This window comes from Rattus norvegicus, chromosome 10, assembly GCF_021556685.1.
Source record: "Rattus norvegicus strain SHRSP/BbbUtx chromosome 10, alternate assembly SHRSP_T2T, whole genome shotgun sequence".
Lineage (NCBI taxonomy): Eukaryota > Metazoa > Chordata > Mammalia > Rodentia > Muridae > Rattus > Rattus norvegicus.
Genome location: NC_141543.1, coordinates 78,105,811 through 78,133,624, shown reverse-complemented (window position 1 = coordinate 78,133,624; position 27,814 = coordinate 78,105,811). Strand labels below are relative to the sequence as shown.

The window sequence follows — 27,814 nt, the reverse complement described above, 5'->3', positions numbered from 1 at the left end:
TTTGTTTTTGTTTACTGTCAGGCTGTGCTTGAAACGTGAATGACACTAGAAAACAACGCTAAACGTGAATAGTTGGTGGGACTTCCTCAGCAGCAGCAAGGCCTCGTGAGTCTAGGCCGCGCGAGCCCCCGCCCCTTGCGCCGTACGCATGACGTCACGCCGCAAGCCCGCCCCCCGGACGGGCGGGGTTTGCGCCCCTAGGGCTTTAGCGCCTCTCGTTCTACGTCACTACGCGCGTAGGCGCCGAGCTTTCAAAATGCAGAGGGAATTGGTGGGTTTTCCGCTGTCTCCCGCGGTGCGCGTGAAGCTGGTGGCTGCGGGTTTTCAGACTGCCGAGGACGTCCTGGAGGTGAAGCCCTCCGAGCTTAGCAAAGGTAAAGACTCCCGGCAGCCAGCTGATGCACCGCGGCCGCTTGGCGCCGCCTCCGTCTTGATTCTCCCGCCTCCGTCAAGCTGTTCTTTGACTGCGCTGTAATTCTCTTGTGGTTGGAACTGTATGGAGCAACATTTACTGATTTGCTTTCTCGGTGCCGGCGCCCTCTGGATGCTTTGAAGAGTGCCTCACTTAATGGTCTAAGGAAGTTTCCTCTTGGACCAGGGTGTCCTATAGATCTATAGAACGGACTTCTCATCTTGAAATTTCATGATAAACCGAGCTGGAAAACAGTCACAAGCCATGAAATTCTTGCTGTTCAAAGATCCTAGGGGAGTGGGAGTTGGATTTGAGAAATGAAGGATTAGAGTAGGACTAGAGACATTTCAGTAAGAAAAGCAATAGAACATTTCCTTAGACCAGGAGAAAGCTCTAGAGGTCCGCGGTTTACGGGAATACACACCCCTCCTCCCGACTTTTTTTTCCAGAGATCTTCGGGTTACATATAAGTAGGAACCACTGCATCCTTAATGTACACAAATCCAAACCTGGCTGTGGTCACCTACTATGCCAGTAATACTATGTGCTTCTCCGCTGGTCACCAAAGAGGACAGCATGGAATCTGGTTTGGTGTATTGAACTCATGGTTTTACCGATGTTAGATGAACACTCCACCACAGAGCTACACCCCTACTCTAATTTTAAATTTACATAGTGGCGATGCTAACTGGGCAGTAGCAGAACGGTAGAGCACTAACAGCTGCTGGTGCCTAAGGCCCTGTTTGATCCCCAGCTGTTAAGTAGCTAACTAGATAATTCATTACCATGTTAGACTTGTTTGTTTCAAGAAAAGGTTTCTCAGTGTAGTCCTGACTGTCTGTAGACCATGCTGGCCTGCCTCTCTTCCTAGTGATGGTTTAAAGGCGTGGGTTTATGCCTCTAATGGGGTAATGCCAGGCTCTGAGTTAAACTTTTTAATCTCTAATGTCAGGGTCTTTTTTTTTTCCCCTTTCTTATTTATAGAAGTTGGGATATCCAAAGAGGAAGCCTTGGAAACTCTCCAAATTCTAAGAAGAGAATGTCTCACAAATAAACCAAGATGTGCTGGTACATCTGTGGCAAACAAGAAGTGCACAGCACTGGAACTTCTAGAGCAAGAGCACACCCAGGGCTTCATAATCACCTTCTGTTCAGCACTAGATAACATTCTTGGGGGTGGAATACCCCTAATGAAAACGACAGAAGTTTGTGGTGTACCAGGTGTTGGAAAAACACAGTTATGGTAAAATAGGACGTTCCCTACTTAAGGGTGGACTTAATGTAACAAATAGAATATTCTGCTGTGAGTTTGTAGTCAGGAAACTGAGAGGCATAAGGTACTACTATGTATGTATCCACATCAAACAATCAGCTTATCATTTATATTATCCAGGTACCCCGTCTTCTTGATAAAATCCTGGTATCAAAAATGTTTCTTTTGTAATACAGTCTGGTCACTAAACACGTACACTCCTAATTAATTGGCTTCTGAGATATATTTGTCAAATGTTTAAAAGTTGATTTATATATGATAAGGATTTCTGAACCAGGTTCGGTGACGTACTCCCGTAATCTAATCACTCAGGATACTGAAGCAGGACTGCTATGAGATAGAGAATATTCTGGGCTATATAACAGTTGCTAGACCAGCCATTGATATATAGCAAGACCCTGTCTCCCCCTCAAAAAAAAGGTGTGTTTACCTGGTTATGGCACACTCCTATAAACATGGCAGTAGGGGTAAAATGGAGACTGAGATAGAAGGATCAGCCTGTGCTCAAAGAGAGAGAATGTAAAGCATTCACTTCCCAGCAACCTAAAACCCACTAAGACTTCTTCCCTACTCACAATTTTGTACAACACCTTAGCTATTACCTAGGCATCTATGATTCATATGTATTTGGAGCTATGCAGAATTAATACATCTCTTTTGCCTTGGGGTATTTATTTGCATTTAGAAAACTTAGTGATCTAGTTGATTATATGCAGTTTAGAAAAAACATTTTAAATGATTATGATGATGATTTGGTCATTTCATTTCTTGACAGTATGCAATTAGCAGTAGATGTGCAAATTCCAGAATGTTTTGGAGGAGTGGCCGGTGAAGCAGTATTTATTGATACGGAGGGAAGTTTTATGGTTGATAGGGTGGTAAGCCTTGCCACTGCCTGCATTCAGCACCTTCATCTCATAGCAGGAACACACACGGAAGAAGGTAAGGTAAAGACAGTTCGTATTTGTGCATATCTCAGACCTCAGTAAGAGATTGTCCCAAGCTAGAAGGTTAACTAGTTAAACTCCAATACTTTTGTTGCACAATGATATACAGTGCTCTCCCCATAACCCAGGTTGTATATGATCCTTTTACCTCAGTCTCCAAAATTTTGGAATGATAGACCTGTGTCATATCATCATGGCAGCTATTAACTTTTTTTTTGTTTTGAAGATGTATTTATTTATTATATATAAATACATTGTAGCTGTCTTTAGACACACCAGAAGAGGGCATCGGATCCCATTACAGATGGTTGTGAGCCACCATGTGGTTACTGGGAATTGAACTCAGGACCTCTGGAAGAACAGTCAGGCTCTTAACCACCGAGCCATCTCTCCAGCCCTTTTTTGAAGATTTTAATTTAAAAAAAAAATTAGGGACTAGAGAGAGGACCTAGATTCAATTTTTAGCACCCACATGACATCTCACTCCTGTCTGTAACTCCAGTTCCAGGGCTTCTGACACCCTCACATAAACATACATGTAGGCATGACATGAACGCACGCATAAAAAGAAATTATAAAAAGCATTTTAAAGTAAGTGTTGTGTGTGTGTGTGCTCATGTACAGGTGCCCACAGAGATCAGAGGCGTCAGATCCTCCTGGAGCTAGAGTACAGTGCTTGTAATACACTCAGAATCAAACTCAGTTTCTAAGGAAAACCAGTTCATGTTTCTTTAAAACGGGGTCTCTTTATTATGTAGCCCTGACTGTCCTGAAACTCACTATGTAGACCAGGCTGACTTTAGACTCACAGAGATCTGCCTGCTTCTGTTTCCTGCATGCTGGGGTTAAAGGAGTGTACTACCACATCCAGCATAGTTCATGTTCTTAACCACTGAGCTATCTCTGGTCCAGCAGCCATCACTTTTATAAGTAATTGCAAAGGTAAGCATGTTGGCCATCAGGATGGCTCAGCAGCTAAAGGTGTTTGCCACCCAGCTTGTTGGTGTGAATTTGATCTCTAGAACCCATATGGCAGAAAGAGAACTCACTGCTGAACATTACTCTTTGACATCGACAGATGCACTATGGCATTTGCTCAGGCCAGAAATATTGGAAAGGTAGAAGACAAAGTTGTTCTGTCTAAAGTGTCTTACCCCTGGGGTTGGGGATTTAGCTCAGTGGTAGAGCGCTTGCCTAGGAAGCGCAAGGCCCTGGGTTCAGTCCCCTAGCTCTGGAAAAAAAAAAGTGTCTTACCCCTGGGACAATCTGTACTTTAATAAACACTTAAAACTTTGCTGTACTTTCAATAGATCTACTGAAGCACTGGGATGTGAAGGTTTTAACGATTGGTTTATGATTAAAGCTAAAGGGTTTTTGGTGACTATTTTACTAACTTAGTTTGTATTTGAAGAAGCCAGTGTCTACTAATCAGAAATGCTGTTCCTGATACTCTTCTACTTCTAGGTCCCTGAGGATGACCTTTCTGATGGGAGCTAACTGCCTCCTATTCCCTCCTGCTGGGTTACAAGTCTGAGCTATCCTGTGCAGCTAGTTTCTCCCCCCCCCCCCCCCCGCTTTGTTCTGTCTTTTGTTTTTGTATTGTTGAGGATCAAACCCAGAGCCTTGGGTTATCATCTTGTCATGGATCAAATATATCATAGGGGCTGAAGAGATGGTTTATTTGTTAAGAGCTCTTGCTGCTCATGAAGAAAGCCCAGCTTTGGGTCCAAACACCCACATAACAGCTTACACCTGTCCATACTCCCAGTTTCAGGGGGTCCGATGCCCTCTTCTGGTCTCCATAGGCACCATTCATGTGCATGGTGCATGTACAAGGAGGCAAAACACCCAATAGCATTAAAAAATTTTTAAAAACATTTTGAAATGTAATAGTTTTTCATTTCAAAACCAAACTGACTTTATATTCTTTGATTTATTTGTTTGGGTGTTTTGCCTGAATATATGTCTGTACTGTGTGTGTACAGTGCCTTTGGAAGCCAGCAGAGGGCATTAGATCCCTGAGTTACAGGGAATAGTGAGCTGATGTGTAGGTTCTAGGAATCAAACCCTGGTTGCTCTGGAAGAGGAGCCAGTACTCCTAACCACTGATCATTTTTCCAAGCACCCTTTCCTTTTTATTTTTTGAGACATGGTCTCAATATGTAACTTGCTGGCCTAGAACTTCCTATATAGACTAGGATGACCATGAACTCTAAACCAAATCCAAGGTTAGGAAGATTTCATGTTATTGTTATTATTTAAAAATCAAATTACGGTATTAGGGACTGGAAAGATGGCTCAGCAATTAAGAGCACTGACTGCTCTTCCAGAGATCTTGAGTTCAATTCCCAGCAGCCACATGGTGGCTCACAACCATCTGTAATGGTATCTGATGTGTCTTCTGGTGTGTCTGAAGACAGCTATAGTGTACTCATATACATACAATAAATCTTTTTTAAAGTACAGTACTAAAGGGAAAATATAATCCATTGGAACATTTTTTCCTTTGAATTCTTAATTAGTTTTCCCAAAAACAGGAAAGAAACTTCAATTGTAATACTCTGTTGAGTGGAAATAAAATCTGGAGACAGGGAAAGAAAAGACTCTAGTTTTGTTGTAAATAAGTAATCCCTAGTATGTAAAGAAACAATGGAAAATATAAAATAATAGGTGAGGTAGAAACTTAAGGAACTTTCTTTGGGAAGTTGGTTGGATGGTATTTTGCTGAGGAAAGCACTTGGACTCAGGTGTGAAAGACTCGTGAAGGAATGTTTAGCTGAAGCAGACACAGAAGGATGTTCTGCTAAAGCAAGCAGGAGAAAAGACATGTGATAAAGGATTCTTTACTAACTACACACATGTATTGGTTTGCCTTACATTGTGTAGTGGAGCTCCATTTGTCAGACTTCATAGAGAGAAATGCACCAAAAAACTTCCGGTATGTGCTGCAGTTTCTTGCCAATTCTTCAGACTCTGGCTGATTGGAAGCACATGCTAAGGCAAGACCCGTGCTGAGGCAGGGCACATGGAGAACACGTGATGTTTGGAGGGTCTAAATAGAACCTACTGAAGTGACTGAGACAGAGCTTGGTTTGCTGGTACAGCAATACTGTGGGTCTCAGTCTTAGAGATCTTCACTTCCCTGAGAGAGGTATAGCCAAGAGCTCCTGGTGTTCTGGCGTTCTCTCCTGATGACTCAGGCCGAGGCTGAGGCCTGGCTGTCAGGTTGTGTCACCACTGTTGCTAACCATTCTACTGAACGGGACTGCTGGTGTATCTATGAAGAGTGGATTGAGCTGCTGCCGCCTGCTAACCTGTGAACTGAACTATGGGAGTTGCTAGTTGTTACAAAGAACCTTTCTAAACAGATCCACTTCCCCCATATCCTTTCTTTTCCACTAACTCTGGTGGGTGGTAGGCTACAAGGGAGGTTGAAGCAATTAAGAACCATCATTAAAATTAGGTTTGAAAAAATTATAATAGGTCAGCCATCATCAAATCACAGTTTACAGTCATTTTGCAATAGTTCTGTTAAGAAAGTATGTTTTACAATGATACAAAGATATTCTGTTCTGTTATTAAAAAATAACTGATTATTTATGATTGGCACACTATTAGAACAAGAAAAACTAAACTATTTAAGATTGCTTTGTTTGTTTCAGAACAGCAGAAAGCCTTGAAGGATTTTACTCTTGAAAATATTCTGTCCCATATTTATTATTTTCGTTGTCACGATTACACTGAGCTGCTGGCACAAGTCTATCTCCTTCCAGATTTCCTTTCAGATCATTCAAAGGTATGGATCATACTACTAAAATAACATTTTTAAGAGTGTTGATAACACAAAAATAGACAGTAGCATAGTATAAACTTAATGCCAGTCCAAAAGCCCCTCTTTCCCTGCCCTACAACTTATTTTTTTTATTTTTTATTATTGGATATTTTATTTATTTACATTGCAAATGTTATCCCTTTTCCCATTCTTCCCTCTGGAAACCCCCTATCCTATTCTCCCCCTCCCCCTGCTTCTGTGAGGGTGCTCGCCACCCACCCATTCCCACCTCACCGTCCTGGCAACCTGCCCTACATCTATTTACTCATTTTTAATAGGTATGCTATTCACATTTCAAAATACTATATATTCATTGTATAGTCTTAAGGTTGAAGTATCTGTTGATCACAAATGCAAACATTTATTTCTGGATTCTATTCTCTTGAACTATGTATCTATTCTTCCAGGGTTTTTTGTTTTGTTTTGTTTCTTTGTCTTTTTTTTTTTTTTTTTGGTGGGTTTTTGGTGTTTTAAGACAGGGTTTCTCTATATGTAGCTTTGGCTGTCCTGGAATTCACTTTGTAGACCAGGCTGGTGTCAAATTCAGAGATCCAACTTCCTGTGCCTCAGGAGTGAGTGTACACCATACTTTGCTGACCTTGACCTCTCAATCCCGTCTTCATTCAAGTGCTGGGATCCAGGCTTGCGCTGCCATAGCCGGTCTGTCCTACCATCATCATCATTATCATCATCGGATCTTTTTTTTTTTAAAGATTTTATTATTTATTTATTTTATGTATGTGAATACACTGTTGCTATCTTCAGATACCAGAAGAGAGCATCAGATCCCATTACAGATGGTTGTGAGCCACCATGTGGTTGCTGGGAATTGAAGTCAGGACCTCTGGAAGAGCGGTCAGTGCTCTTAACCACTGAACCATCTCTCCAGCCCTCATCGGATCTTTTTAAAACAAGGTTTCTTTGTGTAACTCTGGCTGTCCTGGAGCAGTAGCATATGCATGTAGTACTAGTATTCAGGTAGTGATTACAATGGAATCATTGGATAAGTACTTTCCAAAAGAAAGCCTTTGAAGGGTGGACAGATGGTTCAGTGGTTAAGTGCACTGACTGCTCTTCAGAGGACCTGGGTTAGATTTCTAACACCCACAAAGCAGCTCACAGACACCTGTACGTCTGCTTCCAGGAGCTCCTTACCTTCTTTGGCCTTCACAGGTACCAGGCATGAACATGGTACACAGACATACACACAGGCAAAATACTAATACACATAAAATAATAAAATGAACTTTAAAAGAAAACTTTTGAAGAGATAAAAATGAGTGAGGATAGAGCCCAGTGGTAGCGTGCTTACCTACCATGCTTGGGCAATAGGTTTAGTTCCCAGCATTACAAAAGAAAATTCTAATTTTCATTTGTATTTACTTAATTTGAGTTAGAGTCTCACTGTATAGCCAAGCCTGGCCAGAAACTGACAAACCTCCTGCCTTTACCTCCTGTGTGCTAAGATTACAGCTACATACCACCATGCTCCTACTTATTTTTAATTATATAAGTGACTGCAGGTGGGCCCTGGAGGAGGGCATCGGATGACCTAGAGCAGTGGTTCTCAACCTTCCTAATGCTGCAACCCTTTAATACAGTTTTTCATGTGGTGACCCCAGCCATAAAATTATATCCATTGCTACTTTATAACTGTAATTTTGCATATTTTATAAATTATAATGTAAATATCTGATATGTAGCCCCTGTGAAAGGGTCATTCAACCCCAAAAGGGTTGTGACCTACAGGTTGAAAACCCTTGGCCTACAGAGATCTGGGGTTCTAGGAAGTTGTGAACTGCCTGACATGGGTGCTGGGAACTGAACTCAGGTCTTTTGTAAGAGCAGTGTACACTCTTTTTTTTTTTTTTTTTTAAAGATTTATTCATTTATTATATATAAGTACACTGTAGCTGTCTTCAGACACACCAGAAGAGGGCATCGGATCTCTTTACAGATGGTTGTGAGACACCATGTGGTTGCTGGGAATTGAACTCAGGACCTCTGGAGAGTAATCGGGTGCTCTTAACCGCTGAGCCATCTCTCCAGCCCCATGAGCAGTGTACACTCTTAATCGCTGAGCCATCTTTCCAGCTTCATCAAAAAATGCCCAGCTAGATTTCTTTCTTTTTTCACCCCAAATTTTAAGATTTATTTATGTAATGGAATGTGCTTTGGGGACTCCGTCTTTACAATAATTTATTTCCAAACCTAATTTTATTCTCTCTTCTGTCTTTAGGTGCAGTTAGTGATAATAGATGGAATTGCTTTTCCCTTTCGTCATGACCTCGATGATCTTTTCCTTCGTACTCGATTACTAAATGGCCTTGCCCAACAATTGATCAGCCTCGCAAATAAGCACAGACTAGCTGTAAGTAGTATTGGTCAGAAGAACTTCATAGTTAAGACTCTGACATATTAATGTCTAAATTGATACAGATTTCGCCTGACTAAATCATGTGAATATGGTTTGGGGGGTTTGTGGAGATGGTAGTTGTTTGTTAGAGATGAAGTCTCCATAAACTTGATGATGTTGTCTATCCTCCTACCTTACCCTTCTTAGAACTGAGATTTCAGATGTGTTAGCAAGCATGGCTTTTAATGTAGATACTTTGTAGAAAAGCCGGGTTTTTGTTTTTTATAGTAGGGATTCGATCCACAGCCTTGTGCATGAAGTGTAGGTAGGCAAGTGTCTACTGCTGGGCTGCTGTATCAGTCCTGGAGCTAATTCTAGATTTGAAATATGAAGGGAGAGGTAACTATGAGGTTAGGAGAACAGGGATACCTGTTTGCCATTTGTTTCCATTCTGCAACCACATCCTCCCACTGACAAAAAATATACTCATCAAAAGAGAGGTGGGGGGTTGGGGATTTGGCTCAGTGGTAGAGCGCTTGCCTGGCAAGCGCAAAGCCCTGAGTTCGGTCCCCAGCTCTGGGGGGGGGGGGGGAAAGAGAGGTGGGAGATAAAAATGCTTTCAAGTTCGTCTTTTTTTTAAACCTTGTTAAGGAAGTTCTTAGCACATGCCTGTAGTGCTCCACACACCAATAACGAACCTCCTCTATAAAATGGAAAACATTTTCTTTTCCAGATCTTATTTTTAAGTTACATTTTATTTATTCTGTGTGCATGTATGTGGTGTTGTATGTATCATAACACACGGTCAGAGAACAACTTGCAGAAGTCAGTTCTTTCTACTCTAGGGTCCCAGGGATCAAACTGAGGTTGTCAGTCTCCATGGCAAGTGCCTTTCAGTGAGCCATCTTATTGGCCCTTTGCCGGATTCTTTTTGCCAAAGCATAGTGAGTGCCTTTGACTTGGTTCTTACTGTAGATTGGGATTTAGCTTTGCTAATGGTGCATCCTGAGGATGCCCAGTAGAGGGCGCTCAGGACAAATAGGCTGCATGGTGTCAGGTCCTTAGGTTTGGTGGTTGGTTGTTGATGTTGTCTTCTTTGTTGTTTTGTTGCTCCAGCTGCTCCAGCTCAGGACTTCAGACATACTAAGCCAACATTCTGCCAGTGAACTACATCACGACATCCCCTGCCCTATTTTAATTTAGTTACCCTGCTCCATTAAGTGTATATAAATTTTGGCTTGTGTGTATGTCCGTGTGTATATGTAGGCACTTGTACAAGAATGTGTGTGTGTGTGTGTGTGTGTGTGTGTAGCCAGAGGTCAGCATTGAGTGTCGTCCTCAGTCATTCTCAGTCATTATTTTGAATTTTTAAAAAATGTTTATTTCTTTTGCGTGCCTCTGTGCATGTATGTGTGCATGTGGAGGTTAGAGGATAACTTGTGGTAGTTGGGTTTCTCCCTCCACCATGTATATGTCCCAGGGATTGTATTCACATGACAGGCACCTTTATCCCCTGAGCCATGTCACTGTGGCAGCCACCTTCATCTTTGAGACAAGTTCAGGGAGTTTCTCTAGTTGCCTGTCTCTGCCTCCCTCAGCCCTGGGACTGTAGATATGCTTCTGAGCTCAGGTCTTCATGCTTGCATAGCAAGGACTTTTTACTGACTAACCACCTTAAGTTTCTTTTCCCTTTTAAATCTTGTTTTATATTATTAATAACTTGCAGAAAGGGTGTTGAAAGTTCATTTTTTTTTCCTCTGTGAGAGTTTGTGTGCGTGCATGCACGCAAGTGTGTGTGTGTGTGTGTCTGTGTGAATATGCATGTGTTCCTGAAGGCCAGAGGTCAGCTTCAGACCCTCCTCAGGAGTTGTCTGCCTTCTTTTTTGAGGCTTAGTTTTCTGACTGTCTTAGAGTTTGGCAGTTAGGCTAAGATGCCTGAGATGGCTTAACAATCCAGGGTGGATTGTAAAATGCCCCGTAAATGGGTTGTGTTCACCTGGGCCTGGGGATCCTAGGTCAGACCAAGTTCTCAGGCTTATGGATCAAGCATTTTACCGACTGACTTGTCACATCCTTCTTTGGAAATATGTACTCTCTATATTTACTTATTTCCAGACAGAACCTTGCTATATATTCCTAGCTGACCTAGGACTCACAGAGTTCTAGACCAGGCTGGCCTTGAACTCACAGAGATGCTCCTGTAATTGTTTCCCAAGTGTTAGGATTAAAGCTATGTACCACCATGCCAGGCCTGAAAAAGTACATTCTCCTTAAAAATAATTTGTAGCTCTTGTTTTCCTGCATCTTTAGCAGTTTTGAGTATCTAGAAACATTTTCAGTTTATTTATGTGTATGAATATTTTTCTTGTATGTATGTATGTATATGTGTCCTGTTGTTTCTGGTGCCTGTGAAAGTCAGAGAAAAGCACCAGACTCCCTGTAACTGGCATTAAGGATGCTTGTGAGATACCCCATAGGTGATGGAAACCAAACCCAGGCTCTTCGCAAGAGCAACACATATTCTTAACTGCTAGGCCATTTTTTCCACCCTCTTTTTGATTTTTTTTCTTTTTTGATTTTTTTTGGTCGTTGTTTTGTTGTTTTGTTTTGTTTTGAGACAGGGTCTCACTGTGTGTCTCTGGATGCCCTGAAACTCACTATGAGGTTTAAAAGAAACCATGTAATTGGACTTTTCTGTACTAAGAAATTACTATTAGGAGACCTGGTCATGGTAGTGCATTCCTGTGATTCCAGCAGTCCGGTCACAGGTTTGAAGCCTACTTGGTATGCATAATGAGTTCTAGGCCAGCCAGGGCTACATACTGAGATTTTATTTCAAAAAACTACCACAGAATTACTGTTGGGGCAGGCATGGTTGTTCATGCTTGTAATTCAAGCACTTGAGGAGGCAAGAGAATCAGGTTCAAGGTCAACCTCAGCTATATAACAAATTCAAGACCAGCCTGGGCTACATGAGACCCTGGCTCAGAAAAGGGAAACAAATTTTGGTGCTCTGGGTAAGAGCACTTAACTGTGAAAGGGAGAGGACCTGAGTACAAATCCCCAATACACACATCAGAGCCAGGCCTAGCAGGGCCACTAACCTGGCTGGCTGGCCAGCCAGCACATTAGCATATACACCCTTGCCCATACACCACTGCATCTCTCTCTCTCTCTCTCTCTCTCTCTCTCTCTCTCTCTCTCTCTCTCTCACACACACACACACACACACACACACACACACACACAGAGTTTTAACACCCTCCTCCATGTATTGATATTACTTTTTTAAGGATGGGGGCTAGAAGAGACGGTACAGCAGTTAAGAGCACTGGCTGTTCATTTCAGAGGACCCAGTTTTGATTCTCAGCACCTACTGTGGTTCACACAATGTATTATTTTTTCAGGGTAGGGTCTTATTTAGTTCAGATTAGCTTTGAACTCACTACATAGCTAAGGATTATCCTGAATTTTTTTTTCTCTCTAGAGACAGGGTTTCTCTATGCAGTACTGGCTGTCCTAGAACTCACTCTGTAGACCAGGCTCGCCTCAAACTCAGAGATCTGCTTGCCTCTGCCTTCTGAGTGATGAGATTAAAGACATACGTGTGGGTTTGGAGATTTAGCTCAGTGGTAGAGCATTTGACCAGCAAGTGCAAGGCCCTGAGTGGGGCTGGGTTGGGGATGGGGTGGACGGACACAAAAGACAGATGTGCCACCACTGTCTGGGAAACCCTGAACTCATGATCTTACTGTTTCTGCTTATCTTTTTAATTTGAGACAAGGTCTAACTATGTAGCTTTGGCAGTCCTGAAACTCATGCCACCAGGCTAGTCTCAAACACAGCAACCTACCTACCTCTGCATTCCAAGTGCGGGCCATTGAAGGTATGCCCCACTATGCCTGCTACTTTCTTATATTAATGTGACAAAACACCATACCGAGGCAATTTATAAGTATAAGACATGTAAATATAAAATATAAAAGAGAACATTTAACTGACTTAAAAGGTTCAGAGGACTTAAAGGCATATACCACTATATAATACCAGTCTGCTTCTACTTCTAAAGTGCTAGGAGAAAAGGCATATAAAGTGAAATTTAAATTTTGAATTTTAAAAAGTGAAGTTTCAGATGAGGGGTGGGTCCCAGAGAGATAGCTCAATGGATTACGTGTTTGCTTGGTAGCATGAAGACCTGAGCCAGAGCCCCAGCACCTCCATGTGAGCATGGCATTGCACCCTGTACCCCAGCACTGCTGAAGGTCATGATGGGGAAAGGATTGCACAGGGGCATCCATGGGTTTTGCCAGCCAGTCTAGTCAAAACAGGAAGCCCACATTCAGTGAGAGACTGTCTCAGAAACTGAGGTAGGTGCTTGGAGGAGGTGTCATGCATCTTTAACCCCAGCACTCAGGAGGCAGAGGCAGGCAGATCTCTGAGTGTGAGGGCAGCCTGGGCTACAGAGCGAGCTCCAGGACAGTGTGAACTAAGACGAAAACCCTGTCTTGAACGGCTCCCAATCCCACAAAAAAAACCAAATCAACCAAGAATTCTTTGTTCCTTCAGATTTTTTTGGTCAGTTATATCATGTATTTTGGTAACATATTTTTGCAGATTAGTACTAATTTTTATTAAATTTTCACACAAGAACATATTCCCTTCTTCCCTTTTAAAAAAGATTTATGTATTTTATGTATATGAGTATACCGTAGCTGTCTTCAAACACACCAGAAGAGGGCATTGGATCCCATTACAGATGATTGCGAGCTACCATGTGTTCCTGGGAATTGAACTCAGGACCTCTGGAAGAGTAATCCGTGCTCTTTACCACTGAGCCATCTCTCCAGCCCCTTCTCTTCCCTTTTCATCAGAAAAACTTAGAATTTTTAGACAGTTACTTAATTTTGTGTGTACGTTTTGCTTGTGTGCATGTCTATGTACACATGTGGGCCTGGTGCCAGAGGAGGCCATAAGAGAATATGAGGTCTTCTGAACCAAAAGTATAGATGGCTGTGAGACACCACCATGTGAGTTCTGGAAACTGAGTCTGGGTCCTACAACCACTGAGTCATCTATGTGCAGACTGTTAAACTCATAGGACTGTTTATATACAACTTTTATGTCCTAACTTTCTTATATTTGTCTTCATAGGTTATTTTAACGAATCAGATGACAACAAAGATTGATAAAAATCAAGCTTCGCTTGTTCCTGCGTTAGGTGGGTAAATGAGGGAGATTAAACTTTTCCCCCCTTGTTTTCATTTTTTAAGGCAGGTTCCCTGTATCGTCCTCAAACTCAGAGATCTGCCTACCTCCCAAGTGTTAGAATTCCTGGCAGGCCTGGAATTCAATATGTAGACCACCATGCCTGGCTCTGAGATAAAAGATTTTTAACATTTCTTTCTACATTGTCATCTGGCATTTGATGGATACTATAAGCTTTTGAAAATAAAACTGTCTTATTCACTGACCACATTTATTAAATAGCTGCTCTCTGATAACTGTGTGTCAGAAATCTGAGAAGTAAATATTCAAAATAGAATTCTAAACATTAAAATCCCAGTCTTAGACAGGAAGGAGAAAAAAATCTATTTAAAGACAAATCGTACTATGCAAACAGGTATGACTATTTCTAGCACTGTGATTTTATTAGAGCACAATGCTTGACGATCTATCTCCACTCGAATCCAGTAATATTCTGTGTGGCAAAGATGGTGATACAGACTTAGCTCTAGCTACTGAGGAGGCTGAAGTAGGAGGTTCGCTCTATCTCCCACCGCATAATGAAACCGGTATGGCTGTACTTCTTTAATCCCAGAACGCTAGAGACAAAAGCATGTAGTTCTTCATTCAAGGACAGCCTGGTCTACATATTGAATTCCAGGCCTGCCAGGACTACAGTGAGACCCTGTTTCTGATTGTCAGAAACCTCTATTACTCTTAGGATCTTACTTATATAAAACAGGTTTTGAAACAAAGAATATTCTTGTTTTCAGTTTGGTAAAGTAAGATTGTAGTTGACCAGACATTCTAGGTAACTTAGAAAATTTTAAAGGTATTTTATAGTAAATTTTTTTTTCTTTTAGGGGAAAGCTGGGGACATGCTGCTACAATAAGGCTAATTTTTCACTGGGAACAAAAACAAAGGTCAGTATAGAAATAAGTTCATAATTTTGGAATATCAATCTAATTATACTGAACACTTAGTGGTTTGTTAACATCGGTACCCAGCTTGAGGTTTGCAGTGACCCATAAACAACTTCTGTTGTTGCCTTGTTTGACATCGGTTAGAGCAAACATAGAAACACGTTGTTAATACTGCACATTCAGCCACACAGGGAATTCTTTGTGTATTTAAATGATGGTGTGAATGCACCTGGAACATGTAGGTGGCTAAGGAATTGCTGCCTTCTGATAGTCTTTTAAATCACTTCTTAGCCATGAAGGAGGAGGTACCCTGTGTTCCCGGAGGAGACTGAAAGAATAAATCAGGACAAAAGGAAAACTTTAGTGTTAGGACTAATATATGTGGAAAATAGGATAGTTTTTCTTAGTTGCTTAATATAGTTCTTGCATGAAATTGTGTCTGCCATTTTTTTTCCTTTCATTGCCCATGTATTTACCTGCCTTTCACAAGTATTGTTCTTTAAAATAAAATCATGGCAGCATGAAGCCTTTGTGTTTGTTTCTAAAGCTGTTGAGCAAGTGAATGAACCAGCTTTCCTTTTCTTTAAAATAGGCCATTGAAAGCTGTGAAGTCTTTTATTCTGAACTTCAAAAGATGTCAGATATGCCAGCCTTTCTGCTTTGTGATTAATTGACATAAGCTAGAGAACTCGGTATGGAAGTGCTCTAATAAAAGGGGAAACTGAGGTAGTATGTAGGGTGATAGTGAGCTCAGTCAGTGCTTTGGTTTTTTTGATTGTTTTTTTTTTTTTTAAACTGCATTACATGCCACCTTCTAATACTCTTTCAGAGCCATACTGTAGCTAGCTAGGTGTATGTTGGCACAAGACTTGTAATTCCAGCACTCAGGAGACTGAGGCAGAATAGCCTGAGTTTGAGGCTAACTTTTGCTGCAAAATTCCAGGCCAGCCTAGGACAGAGTGAAAGAAGTGTATAAAAAGAAAAGAAAGCCATATCATGAAACTATTTCATGTACAAAATTTGGGAGGGGGGGCAGGAGGGTTTGATACATGGTCTCTCTATGTTGTCCTGGCGGGCTTGGAACTAACAGAAATCTTCCCACCTCTGCCTCTTGAGTGCTGAGTTTGAAGGCATGCACCACCATTCCTAGCTGTATTTACTTTTTAAAATGATTTAGTTTTATGTGAGTATTTTGCCTTACTTTTTGCATGTAAGTCTGTGTAATATGTGCATGCCCGGTGCCCACAGAGGTCAGAAGAGGGCGTTGGATCCCCTGGAACTGGAGTTCCAGAAGGCCATGAGCCACCATGTGAGTGCTGGGAACAGAACTCAAGTCTGTAAGAACAGCAAGCGCGCGCTTACCTAGGAAGCGCAAGGCCCTGGGTTCGGTCCCCAGCTCCGAAAAAAAAGAACCAAAAAAAAAAAAAAAAAAAAAAAAAAGAACAAGCGCTCATGACTGCTCAGCCACCTTTCAAGTCCCTACAGTTACTGGACTTTTTGGGAACAGCATCTGCAAAGGAGATGCCAACTGCATGAATCACTTTTAAAAGATTATTCAGGAGTGTAGTCAGCATGAGGTTCGAGTCACTGAGACCTGCTTGGCCAGGTGTAATGTTTTTTCCTTTTTCCCTATAATTGTTTTCTAGAACATAGTTATAGTATTGCATACAAATGTGGATGTATAGCTTTAATTCCTTTTTTCCCCAGTAAAGAACTTTAACTCCAAATTGTTTCCTTCAAGTGGCTATATGACAGGACCGTGCATACTTTATGATAACCAGAATGAATTGACCTCATTTAGTAACCTAAGAATTAAGATATTTTTGTTCTTCATTATTTGAAACCAAATATCTTTGTTTTTAAAGTTTGGTGAAATTTTTGCGTGTGAGGATTTATGGGGTTTTGTTTGGTTTGGGTTCTGGGTGCTGGGAATTGAACCAAGGACTTTTTGGCATGCTAAGTCTATGCTTTCCCACTGAGCTATAGGCCCATCAATGTTTTATATTTATTTTTGTGTTTGTTTTTGAAACAGGCTGTTAAATAGCCAAGCCTGGCCTGAAACTTACTAGATAGTATAGGGTGACCTTGATTCTCAAAACTTTTGCCTCTACTTTGTAAGCTGAGATGACAGGAGAGACCACTACACCTTAGCCTGGGACATTCCAGGCCAGCGCTCTGCCACTGAGCTATATATACTCTTAAATGCTTTTTTAGATTTTTTCTTAAAAATATGAAAAAGAAGTCATAAATTTATAATTACAGGAATGAACACTTTTATTTTGAATAGAAAATTTGAAAACCAGGACTGGAGAGATGGCTCAAAGGTTAAGAGCACCGACTGCTCTTCCAGAGGTCCTGAGTTCAATTCCCAGCAACCACATGATGGCTCACAACCATCTGTAATGGGATCTGATCCTCTTTCTGGTGTGTCTGAAGACAGCTACAGCGTACTCATATGAATAAAATAAGTAAAAACAAAACAACAAAAGAACTGAAATCCTTAACTAACAAATCAGTATTGTGAATAGAACTTAGACATTACCGTGGCCCGACCTCCATCTTTCACTAGTAACATCTGATTGTATGTTTTGCTTTTAAGAGAGGAACTTCCTATGTAGCTCTGACCAGTCTGAAACTTACTATATAGATCAGGCAGCCTGTTCCTCCCCAGCACTGGGATTCAGGGTGTGCAGTAACATCTAATTTTTAACCTCTGACAAATGACAGAATGACATTCCAACAATTCTTAAATGATTTTGTCGTCTGTGTCCTTATATTATGTGGGTTCTCCAATTTGCATATTCATGATGATACGAGGCCAAGATCGTTCTTTGCCAAGAAGATCTGGTGGTAGAGTGGAGTAATACATCACACCCCCACACAGCATTTCCTATGTGTGCTCAGCTTTAGAGCACACATTGTACTTCTCTCTTGTCTCTTCCTGACCCAAACTATGTAGTTCAACCATATGCTAAGCTTCATCTCCGCTAGGGCTAGGAGCCAAGTGAATCTTTTTGGTTTGGTTTAAAAAGATCTCTTGAAGAAAAGATCTTTTGAGATGCAGACATGACATACAAAATTTTTACCTAGAAATTTGAAGAGGATTTTTTTAAGTTGAAAGCTTAATTCCCTTTTGATTTTATATTTTTCCTTTAGAAAGCCTAGCCTAGCCTAGCCTAGAACTCTTCGCAATCCTCCAGCCTCCTGCTTTATTAGCATTATAGGCATAAGCTACCACATCTGCTGTTCATTTTGGATTCATACTAACTTTGTAAAGCCTTCTTAAAATCTTACTACTTTTTCTTTGATATGGTATCACGGACCTGCTCTTGAGGGAAAGGTTGTGAGTTCAAGACACATGGCAATAATTTTGTCTCGGCCCATCATTCCTGACCATCAAGAGCGAGTGAGCAAGAAAGCACTACGTGTTAATAATTTCATCAAAGCATTCAGATGTACTTGGCACTTTTTTGGACATACCAGTTGTCTTAGTCCGGGTTTCTATTCCTGCACCAAATACCATGACCAAGAAGCAAGTTGGGAAGGAAAGGGTTTATTCAGCTTACACTTCCACATTGCTGCTCATCACCAAAGGAAGTCAGGACTGGAACTCCAGCAGGTCAGGAAGCAGGAGCTGATGCAGACGCCATGGAGGGATGTTACTTACTGGCTCGCTTCCCCTGGCTTGCTCAGCTTGATCTCTTATAGAACACAAGACCACCAGCCCAGGGCACCGCCTACAGTGGGCTGGGTCCTACCCCCTTGATCACTAGTTGAGAAAATGCCTTACAGCTGAGGGCATTTCCACAACTGAGGCTCCTTTTCTGTGATAACTCCAGCTTGTGTCAAGTAGACACACAAAACCAGACAGTACACTGGTATTGTAAGATAACTTACTGATAAGCTAATTTTTTATTGTTGTATATTCACTTGTTTACTCTGTGTGTGTGTGTGTGTGTGTGTGTGTGTGTGTGTGTGTGTGTGTGTGTGTGTGTGTGTGTGTGTGTAGGAGTTGGTTAGTTGGTTCTTTCTCTCTATCAAATGGGTAATGGGGACATTGAACTCAGGTGGTCAGAATTAGGGATAAGAACCTATGAGTGGCCTCACTGACCCAAAAAAGTGGTTCTTTTGACTTCATGCGTAGTTCACTGGGGAAGAGCTTGTCTAGCTTCTACAAGGCCCACAGTTCACTCCTTAGTACTACTCCACCTTAAGAAAATGAAAATTCCCAAACTATGATTTTTTTTTAAAAGGCTGGTTTAAATACATAGAGTTTATGACATTTTGGATTCTGATCTTTGTCTATTTTTTTGGTGTGGGTGGGTAGGTGTTTTACTTACATGTCTGTGTGTTGTATGTGTGCAGTGCCCTTAGAGATCAAAAGAGAAACCCTGGAACTGGAGTTATAGAAGGTTGTGAGTTCCCATTTGGGAGCCGAGAATAGAATTTAGGTCCTCTGGAAGAGCAGCCAGAGCTCTTAACTGCAGAGCCATCTTTCAAGCTGCAATTGTTTTCAAAGTAAAAAGTCTTTGATTATTTCTCTCATGAATAATGCTTAAGGAGAGGGGCATTTTTGAAATTAGGAAAGTTAATAAATAGTAAATAAGATGTTCTTTGTTGAGTTTAGTTTTGAAAATAATCTAGGCTTGGTGGTCATGCTGGTAATCCTAGCATTTGGGAAGTGATAGCAGGGAGATTAGGAGTTCAAAGCCATTTTTGACTACATAGTACTTTCAAAACTAGACTGGCCATATGAAATCCTGTCTCAAAAACAAAAAGAAATGAGCATTATATTGTGTAGAAACTAATACAAGTCTATGATTGTTTCCTGTTAAGTTAGAATCTGTATTATATAAAAGTGCAATAAAATTATTAAAGTTTTTAGTTAGATTTATAGGCTGGCTGGCATTAAGTACATTCATATTCTTATATGACCTTCACTTGTTTATTTCTAGAACTTTGTCATCTTCCCTTACTTCAGTGTTAAACAATAGTGTTGTCCTTGGCAACCACTGTTCTACTCTCTGATTTGATTATTCTACGGAACCAAATGTAATTGAAATCATACAATATTTGATTTACTTATTTCACTTAGAATAATATCTTCAAGGTTCATTTTGTAGCCATGTCAGAATTTTCTTCCTAACAATGAGAGAGAATGAGATAGAGAGAATATATGTATTCCATGTTTTATTTATTTTTCTAGTAGACACCGTTGCTTCAGTCTTTTTGCTGTTATAAATGACTTATATGTTTTAGAAGTAATTTTAGGATGATATATCAGTAAAGCACTTTCCTAACTTGTACAAGGCTCTGAGTTCAGTTTCCATCATCACAAAAACGTGATCATTTTTTTCAAAGCAGTGTGGTATATCTAGGGTGCCCTCACAGTTTTAAGTAGCCTAGGTGGTCCTTGAACTTACAGCAGCCCTCACTGCCCACTCCATCTGCTGTAGTTACAGGTGTGTACCACCATATCACACTCCTTAAAAGAAACTTGAAAGATTTTTATGTTTTGACTCTTAACACTATTTGAATGTAGTTATTAAGAGTGTAGATTGTGGAGTTGAGATGGTGACTTAGGCCATAAAGGGCTTGCCGTGTAGGCATAAGAAGTGGAATTTCGAGGAAGAAATAGTAGGATCTCTAAGACTTGCTGCCTGGCAAAATTTAGTAATTGAGCTATAGGATCAATGAAAGGCCCTATCTGAAAAAACAGAGTGGAGAGATATAATTCAACCTCTGGCTTCCACATGTATATACACACATATAAAAAGAGCCAAGACTGGATAGTGGTGGCTCACACCTTAATCCCAGCTGGGGAAGCAGAGACAGTCAGATCTCTGATTTCAAGGCCAGCCTGGTCTACAGAGTGAGAGTGAGTTCCAGGTCAGCCAGGGTTACACAGAGAAACCCTATCTTGAAAAACCAAACAATAACAAACCCCTTAATTTTTTTTTTTTTTTTTGGTTCTTTTTTTCGGAGCTGGGGACCGAACCCAGGGCCTTGCGCTTCCTAGGTAAGCGCTCTACCACTGAGCTAAATCCCCAGCCCAAACCCCTTAATTATTAAGCTATTCTCAGCCTTCAGTTGTATTTACATTATAGAAAACAGGTTTAGAGAGATAGTCTAGTGATTAAGACCATGTTCTGCTCCTCCCATGTGTGTGGTCCCATGTGTGCGGTTCCCAGCACACACTGGGTGGGTTACAGCCGTCTGTACACCCACATCCAGGGGATCTGATGCTTCTGGCCCCTGACGGTGCTCGCATCCAAGTGTACAGACACACATACAGACACACACCCCTGCACATAATTAAAGATAATAAGAATACATTTTCAAAATCACATATGTATGCAAGCCTACTTACCTTTTAGGGGGAAGACAGGGTATGGTGTAGTCCAGAGCCTCAAGCTCTCCATAGAGTGAGAATGATGGCCCCTGCTATGCTGGGACTCTCTACAAACTTAGAGATCCAACTGTTTCTGCCTGGGATTAAAGGCCTGTGCCATCATACCTAGCTTTTTAATTTTTTAAAACTTTTAATTATTTTTTTTTTTAGATTCAGTCTGGCTTTGAACTCCTGAGTTAAAAAAAAATTGTGCCTCTGCTTAACTGAGACTGAAAGCACCCACAGTGCTGCCTGTTAGGAAGGTGTTCACTTTGCCTCTTTAAATATATTTCTCTCCATTTTGTGTTCTTGAGAATACGTGAAACAATCATGGTATAGGACTCTGTAATTTAAATTATAAAATAAGTCATGTGACCTAATTAATTAAGATAATGTGTTTATATGTATTTTTTTCTCCAGATTTGCAACATTGTACAAATCACCAAGCCAGAAGGAGTCCACAGTACCATTTCAGATCACAGTCAGTATTATTTCATCACAGTGGGATTTCACAGTTGTTGGGCAGTAATTATCTGAAGAGGTCATGTACAAATCATTTCTGTTAATTTTGTAAGCAATAAGCATATTTGAGGATAGTTTAGATGTGAGAACATGATCAAAATAGTATTTATTTACACAGTGCTGTAGTCACAATTAAACTGAAATTTATCTTTAAGAACAGATGAATATTTATGTATGTTCCAAGGCATATGTAAAATCTATTAAAGATTTTTATGTTAAAAGTTTTCAGAAAGGAAAATGTTTAACAGGACATGATGGCACATGCCTGGACTTGGGAGGCTGAGGCAGGAGGATCAGTAGTACAAGGCTAGCCTAGGCAGCATGAGATCCTGTCTCAAAAATATCAACAACAATTAAAAAATGTGTTTCTACACTATAGTAATAATTTTGCCCTGTAGATAGTAGTAACACTTTGAAACAACATTAATTTCTTGAGCATTTGTATCATTGGATTCCAGGCCCAGTGGCCTCAAACTCACTGCAGAGCTGAGCATGACCTGGGGCTTCTTTGGGTTTTTTTTTGTTTTTTGTTTTTTTATTGGCTATTTTTTATTTACATTTCAAATGTCATTCCCTTTTCTGGTTTCCCATCCAGAGGGTGTTCCCCCACTCAACCATCCACCCTTTCCCACCTCCTCACCCTGACATTCCCTTGTACTGGCGGGGGTCCAGCCTTGGCAGGGCCAAGGGCCTCTCCTCCCATTGGTGCCCAACAAGGCCGTCCTCTGCTACATATGCAGCTGGATCCATGGGTCTGTCCATGTGTACTCATTGGATGCTGGTTTAGTCCCTAGGGGCTCTGGTTGGTTGGTATTGTTGTTCTTGTGGGGTTGCAGACCCCTTCAGCTCCTTCAATCCTTTCTCTGACTCCTCCAATGGGGACCCCATTCTCAGTTCAATGCTTGGCTGCAAGCATTTGCCTCTATTTGTCATGCTCTGGTAGAGCCTTTCAGGAGACATCTATATCAGGTTCCTGTCAGCATGCACTTCCTGGCATAAGCAATAATGTCTGGGTTTGGTGGCTGTATGTATATGGGCTGGATCCTTAGGTGGGGTAGGCTCTGAATGGCTATTCCTTCAGTCTCTGCTCTAACTTCGTCTCCATATCTCCTTCTATGAATATTTTTGTTCTTCCTTCTAAGAAGGACTGAAGCATCCGCACTTTGGTCATCCTCCTTCTTGAGCTTTATGTGGTCTGTGGATTGTATCTTGGGTAATCCGAACTTTTTGGCTAATATCCACTTACAGTGAGTGCATATCATGTGTGTTTTTTTGTGATTGGGTTACCTCACTCAGGATGATATTTTCTAGTTCCACACATTTGCCTATGAATATTATAAAGTCATTGTTTTTAATAGCTAAGTAGTACTCCATTGTGTAGATGTACCACATTTTCTGTATCCATTCCTCTGTTGAAGGACAGCTGGGATCTTTCCAGCTTCTGGCTATTATAAAAAAGGCTGCTATGAACATAGTGGAGCATGTGTTCTTGTTATATGTTGGGGCATCTTTTGGGTATATGCCCAGGAGTGGTATAGCTGGGTCCTCAGGTAGTACTATGTCCAACTTTCTGAGGAACCTCCAGACTGATTTCCAGAGTGGTTGTACCAGCTTGCAATCCCACCAGCAGTGGAGAAGAGTTCCTCTTTCTCCACATCCTCGTATTCATCTGTTGTTACCTGAGCCATTCTGACTGGTGTGAGGTAGAATCTCAGGGTTTTTTGATTTGCATTTCCCTGATGAACATTTCTTCAGGTATTTCTCAGCCATTCGATATTCCTCAGCTGAGAATTCTTTGTTTAGCTCTGTACCTCATTTTTTTTTTTTCTTTTTTTCCGGAGCTGGGGACCGAACCCAGGACCTTGCGCTTGCTAGGCAAGCGCTCTACCACTGAGCCAAATCCACAACCCCTCTGTACCTCATTTTTAATAGGGTTATTTGGCTCTCTGGAGTCTGACTTCTTGAGTTCTTTGTATATTTTGGATATTAACCCTCTATTGGATGTAGGATTGGTAAAGATCTTTTCCCAATCTGTTGGTTGCCGTTTTGTCCTAATGACAGTGTCCTTTGCCTTACAGAAGCTTTGTAGTTTTATTAGGTCCCATTTGTCAATTTTTGATCTTAGAGCATAAGCCATTGGTGTTCTGTTCAGGAAATTTTCCCCAGTGTCCATGTGTTCAAGGCTCTTCCCCACTTTTTCTTCTATTAGTTTGAGTGTATCTGGTTTTATATGGTTTTGTAAGTGGTCTTTGATCCACTTAGACTTGAACTTTGTACAGGGTGATAAGAATGGATCAATTTGCATTCTTCTACATGCTGACCTCCAGTTGAACCAGCACCATTTGCTGAAAATGCTGTCTTTTTTCCATTGGATGGCTTTAGCTCCTTTGTCAAAGATCAAGTGCCCATAGGTGTGTGGGTTCATTTCTGGGTCTTCAATTCTATTCCACTGATGTACCTGCCTGTCTCTGTACCAATACCACACAGTTTTTATCACTATTGCTCTGTGATACAGCTTGAGGTCAGGGATGGTGATTCCCCAGAAGTTCTTTTATTGTTGAGGATAGTTTTCTTTTGAGACAGGGCTTCTCTGTGTAGCCCTGGCTGTCCAGGAACTCAATCTGTAGATCAGGCTGGCCTCGCACTCAGATATCCACCTGCCTCTGCCTCGCAAGCACTGGGATCAAAGTCATTTGCCTCCATACTCAGCAGCCTCTTATTTTTATAAAGAGAAAACAAAAATGGAAAGCAGTTCTGAAAGTGAATTTTCCACTTAGTTTTTACACTTAACTTGCATTAACCTGTTCTCAATCATTTTGTCTTGTTTGAGAAGAGGTCTTGTTATTTAGTCCAGGCTGGCCTTGAACTTTTGACCCTCCTGCCTCCACTGCCTGAGTGATGCTATTACAGATGCATGCCACATGCCAGGCAGAATATTTTACTATGAAATGATTTATGAGTGCCTAAGTTTCCGTACAGATTACGTCTTTCTGTTTCTCCCAGCTGATGCACCATAAAATGTCTTAGGATTCCTTTTAGAGGACTTTTTTGTTGTTAGCTTGGGCGTCACCACTGAACTACAGGTTTGGGCTTGAGAATACCCTTATGCAGTTATTTTTATGTGTATATAAAAGAGCATATATTAAATGTTCTAACAAGATTCTGGGTTAGATGACCTGCAAAGTTTATCCTCTTTATTCAATGATTAGGAAAGTCTTTCCCAAGAATAACATAACTTGGGCTGGAGAGATGGCTCAGTGGTTAAGAGCACTGACTGCTCTTCCAGAGGTCCCTGAGTTCAAATCCCAGCAACCACATGGTGGCTCACAGCCCTCTGTAAAGAGATCCGATGTCCTCTTCTGGTGTGTCTGAAGACAGCTATAGTGTACTTATATATAATAAATGAATAAATAAATCTTTAAAAAAAATAACATGGGGTTGGGGATTTAGCTCAGTGGTAGAGCGCTTGCCTAGGAAGCGCAAGGCCCTGGGTTCGGTCCCCAGCTCCGAAAAAAAGAACCAAAAAAAAAAAAAAATAACATAACTTATTTAAAGACTATTTGGAAAATTAATCTTTTTAAATTATTTTTTAAGTATGTGTGTGGGTTTTCTCTATCTTGCAGCCTCAGGGATTTAGAGATGCTGTTGTCACTGCTGCCTCATCACAGACAGAAAGTTCTTTGAACTTCCGGAAACGGTCACGAGAACCAGAGGAAGAATGCTGACCAAATAATAATGTTAATGCATCAGTTAACTGATTATGTGCTATCCAGTATATAATGGATGTATGTATGTGCACTGTGTTTGTGCTGGTGCCTACAGAAGCGAGCTGGGGTGGTGGATCTTGTGGAACTGGAGTTACAAGTGAAACTGAGCCACCATGAAGGTGCTCGGAGCCAGAACCTAGTCTTCCGCAAGGACCAAAATGTTCCCAGCTGCTGGGCCATTCCTCCAGCCTGTCTCTGAGACAGGCCATTCCTCCAGCCCCTCCACCCTGTCTCTGAGGCAGGTCTTCTTGTTTGGTCTCTTCACACTCCAGGTCCACACACTTTGGCTACTTCTGGTTTTGCCTCCTGTCTCACTAGGGACACTGGGATACGGGTGTGCAGCAACACGTGTGGGCTCTGGGAATTGAACTCAGGTTGTCAGGTTTGCTTAACAAATGCTTTTATCCAGTGAGCATCTTTCCAGGCCCTCCACCTTAAATTTTAAGAAAGAGATATCTTACTGAACATGAGTTCACTGACTCAGAGGGCCACCTGTCTGCCCCACCCACCCCAAGGTGCACAAATGCACTGTAGGGCACCAGCCTTTATATGCAGTCTTCATGCCTGCATTTCCCTAGCTCCTGAAAAGATTTTCTGAAGCACTGTTCTATAATTATATTTTAATGTGTTTTTATTTTGAGTAATGTGGAAAGCTGACCTTATGTTACCTATCTGCATTTACCATCCAGAGTGGGAAACTTCTTTGTCAATTGCCTAAAAAATAATACAAATAAAACATTGTAATGCATTTTAAGTGTGTATGTATATGTGTCTGTGTGTGTTTGCCAACTGTGTGGAGGCCTTCAGAGGCTGGAAGAGGGTATCAAGTCCCCTAGAACTGAAGTTCTGTGTGGCTGGCTGCCAGATTCTGGTTCTTCAGTAAACGCTGAGTCATGGCTCCATCCCATCTTAACATTCTTATTTATTCTTAAATGTAGCTTTGGGGCCTAGAGAGAGGACTCAAGAGTACTTGTTGCTCTGTCAGAAGACCTGGAGCAGTTACCAGCACCTATATGGGGGCTTACTGGAGTAATTTATAACACCAGTTCCAGGGGATCTGACCCCCTCTTCTGTCCTCAATGGACACTAAGCATTTATGTGGTATACATACATACATACATACATACATACATACATACATACATACATACATACAGGCAAAACACTTAAACAAATATGAAATACAATTAAAAATAAACCAATGTAGCTTTGAAAAGAATCAACACAGCACTGTTTAGTTGGGGTGGTGGTTTGGTCTGCTGACTCCTGGTCAGCGTGTCTGCCTTGCTGCTGGGTTGCCCAGAGCACCTCCTGCAAGCCATTGAGGGGGTCGAAGGTCTGTGCCTCCCCTCGATGTCTATGGGCCAGGGGAAGGCTGAGTCCTAGAGAGGGGCTGAACTGGGTTTGGTTCCAAGTCAGTGCCAAGAGTATGGGAGGGACTAGAAGAGAAGGCCTTCTCCAAGAGATTTAGGCCTGACGAAGCCCCTCCCCGCCCTGTGATCTTGATGAAGTGATGGTCCTTGCTTGTCCAAACTGTTTTCATTGATGGTGAATATGAATGCAAACACCTTACTTAGGGTGAACCAGGAATTAAATACTTTTTGCAGGAAGAAATGCCCAGGAAGGGAAGCTTATTGGCTGAACACTCAGAGCCTATGTAAATACCTCATTAGCATGGTGAACTCCAGGTTCTCATGCTATGTGATGGATTGGTCTCATGGTTACATGTTCCAGAACAGGCAAAGCTTGGCAGGAATCTGGTTTGACTCCTGCCATTCTCAATTTTGAGATTCCCTGGGGTCTAAGCCTGATCCACCTTACCAGTTCTTCTGTCTGGTGGCACAGTCTACTTGCCCCACAGTTGGCTGGTGTGTGTGTGTGTGTGTGTGTGTGCATGCATGCGCGTTCGTGTCAATGCATCTTACTACGTGGATGGCCTGGAATTCACTATGTAGACCAGGCTGGCCTCAAACTCAACAGATCCACCTGCCTGCCTCTAGGACCAAAGGTGTACAGCCCATACCTACAGTTAGCTTTATGGATAGCTTACAGATTTTAGCTGGTGAGATGAGTTTTAGTGACCACCATCTATTTAACTTTTGTTATTTGTCATTTTAAAGGGAAAAATTTGTAGCTGTGTATAGCCATTGAAACATCCTCCAGAATA

The 27,814-nt window shown here is 41.4% G+C and overlaps 1 protein-coding gene across 2 annotated transcripts; it reads left to right on the top strand.

Moving 5' to 3' along the window:
* Positions 1-224: 224 nt before the first annotated feature.
* On the top strand, positions 225-26,408 carry Rad51c (RAD51 paralog C). Of its 2 annotated transcripts, none has more exons than XR_015630917.1 (9): positions 225-374; positions 1,397-1,655; positions 2,461-2,627; positions 6,300-6,428; positions 8,704-8,835; positions 13,972-14,038; positions 14,907-14,967; positions 21,779-21,839; positions 25,504-26,408. XR_015630917.1 is itself a non-coding variant. In NM_001129777.1 (9 exons), exons 1-9 carry the CDS (start codon positions 257-259, stop codon positions 25,603-25,605), a joined length of 1,101 nt encoding a protein of 366 aa, NP_001123249.1. In that variant the 5' UTR covers positions 227-256; the 3' UTR covers positions 25,606-26,401. The 2 variants fall into 2 exon arrangements, 1 of the variants encoding a protein (NP_001123249.1); NM_001129777.1 differs by having other exon boundaries at positions 227-374; positions 6,295-6,428; positions 25,504-26,401.
* Positions 26,409-27,814: the final 1,406 nt, after the last annotated feature.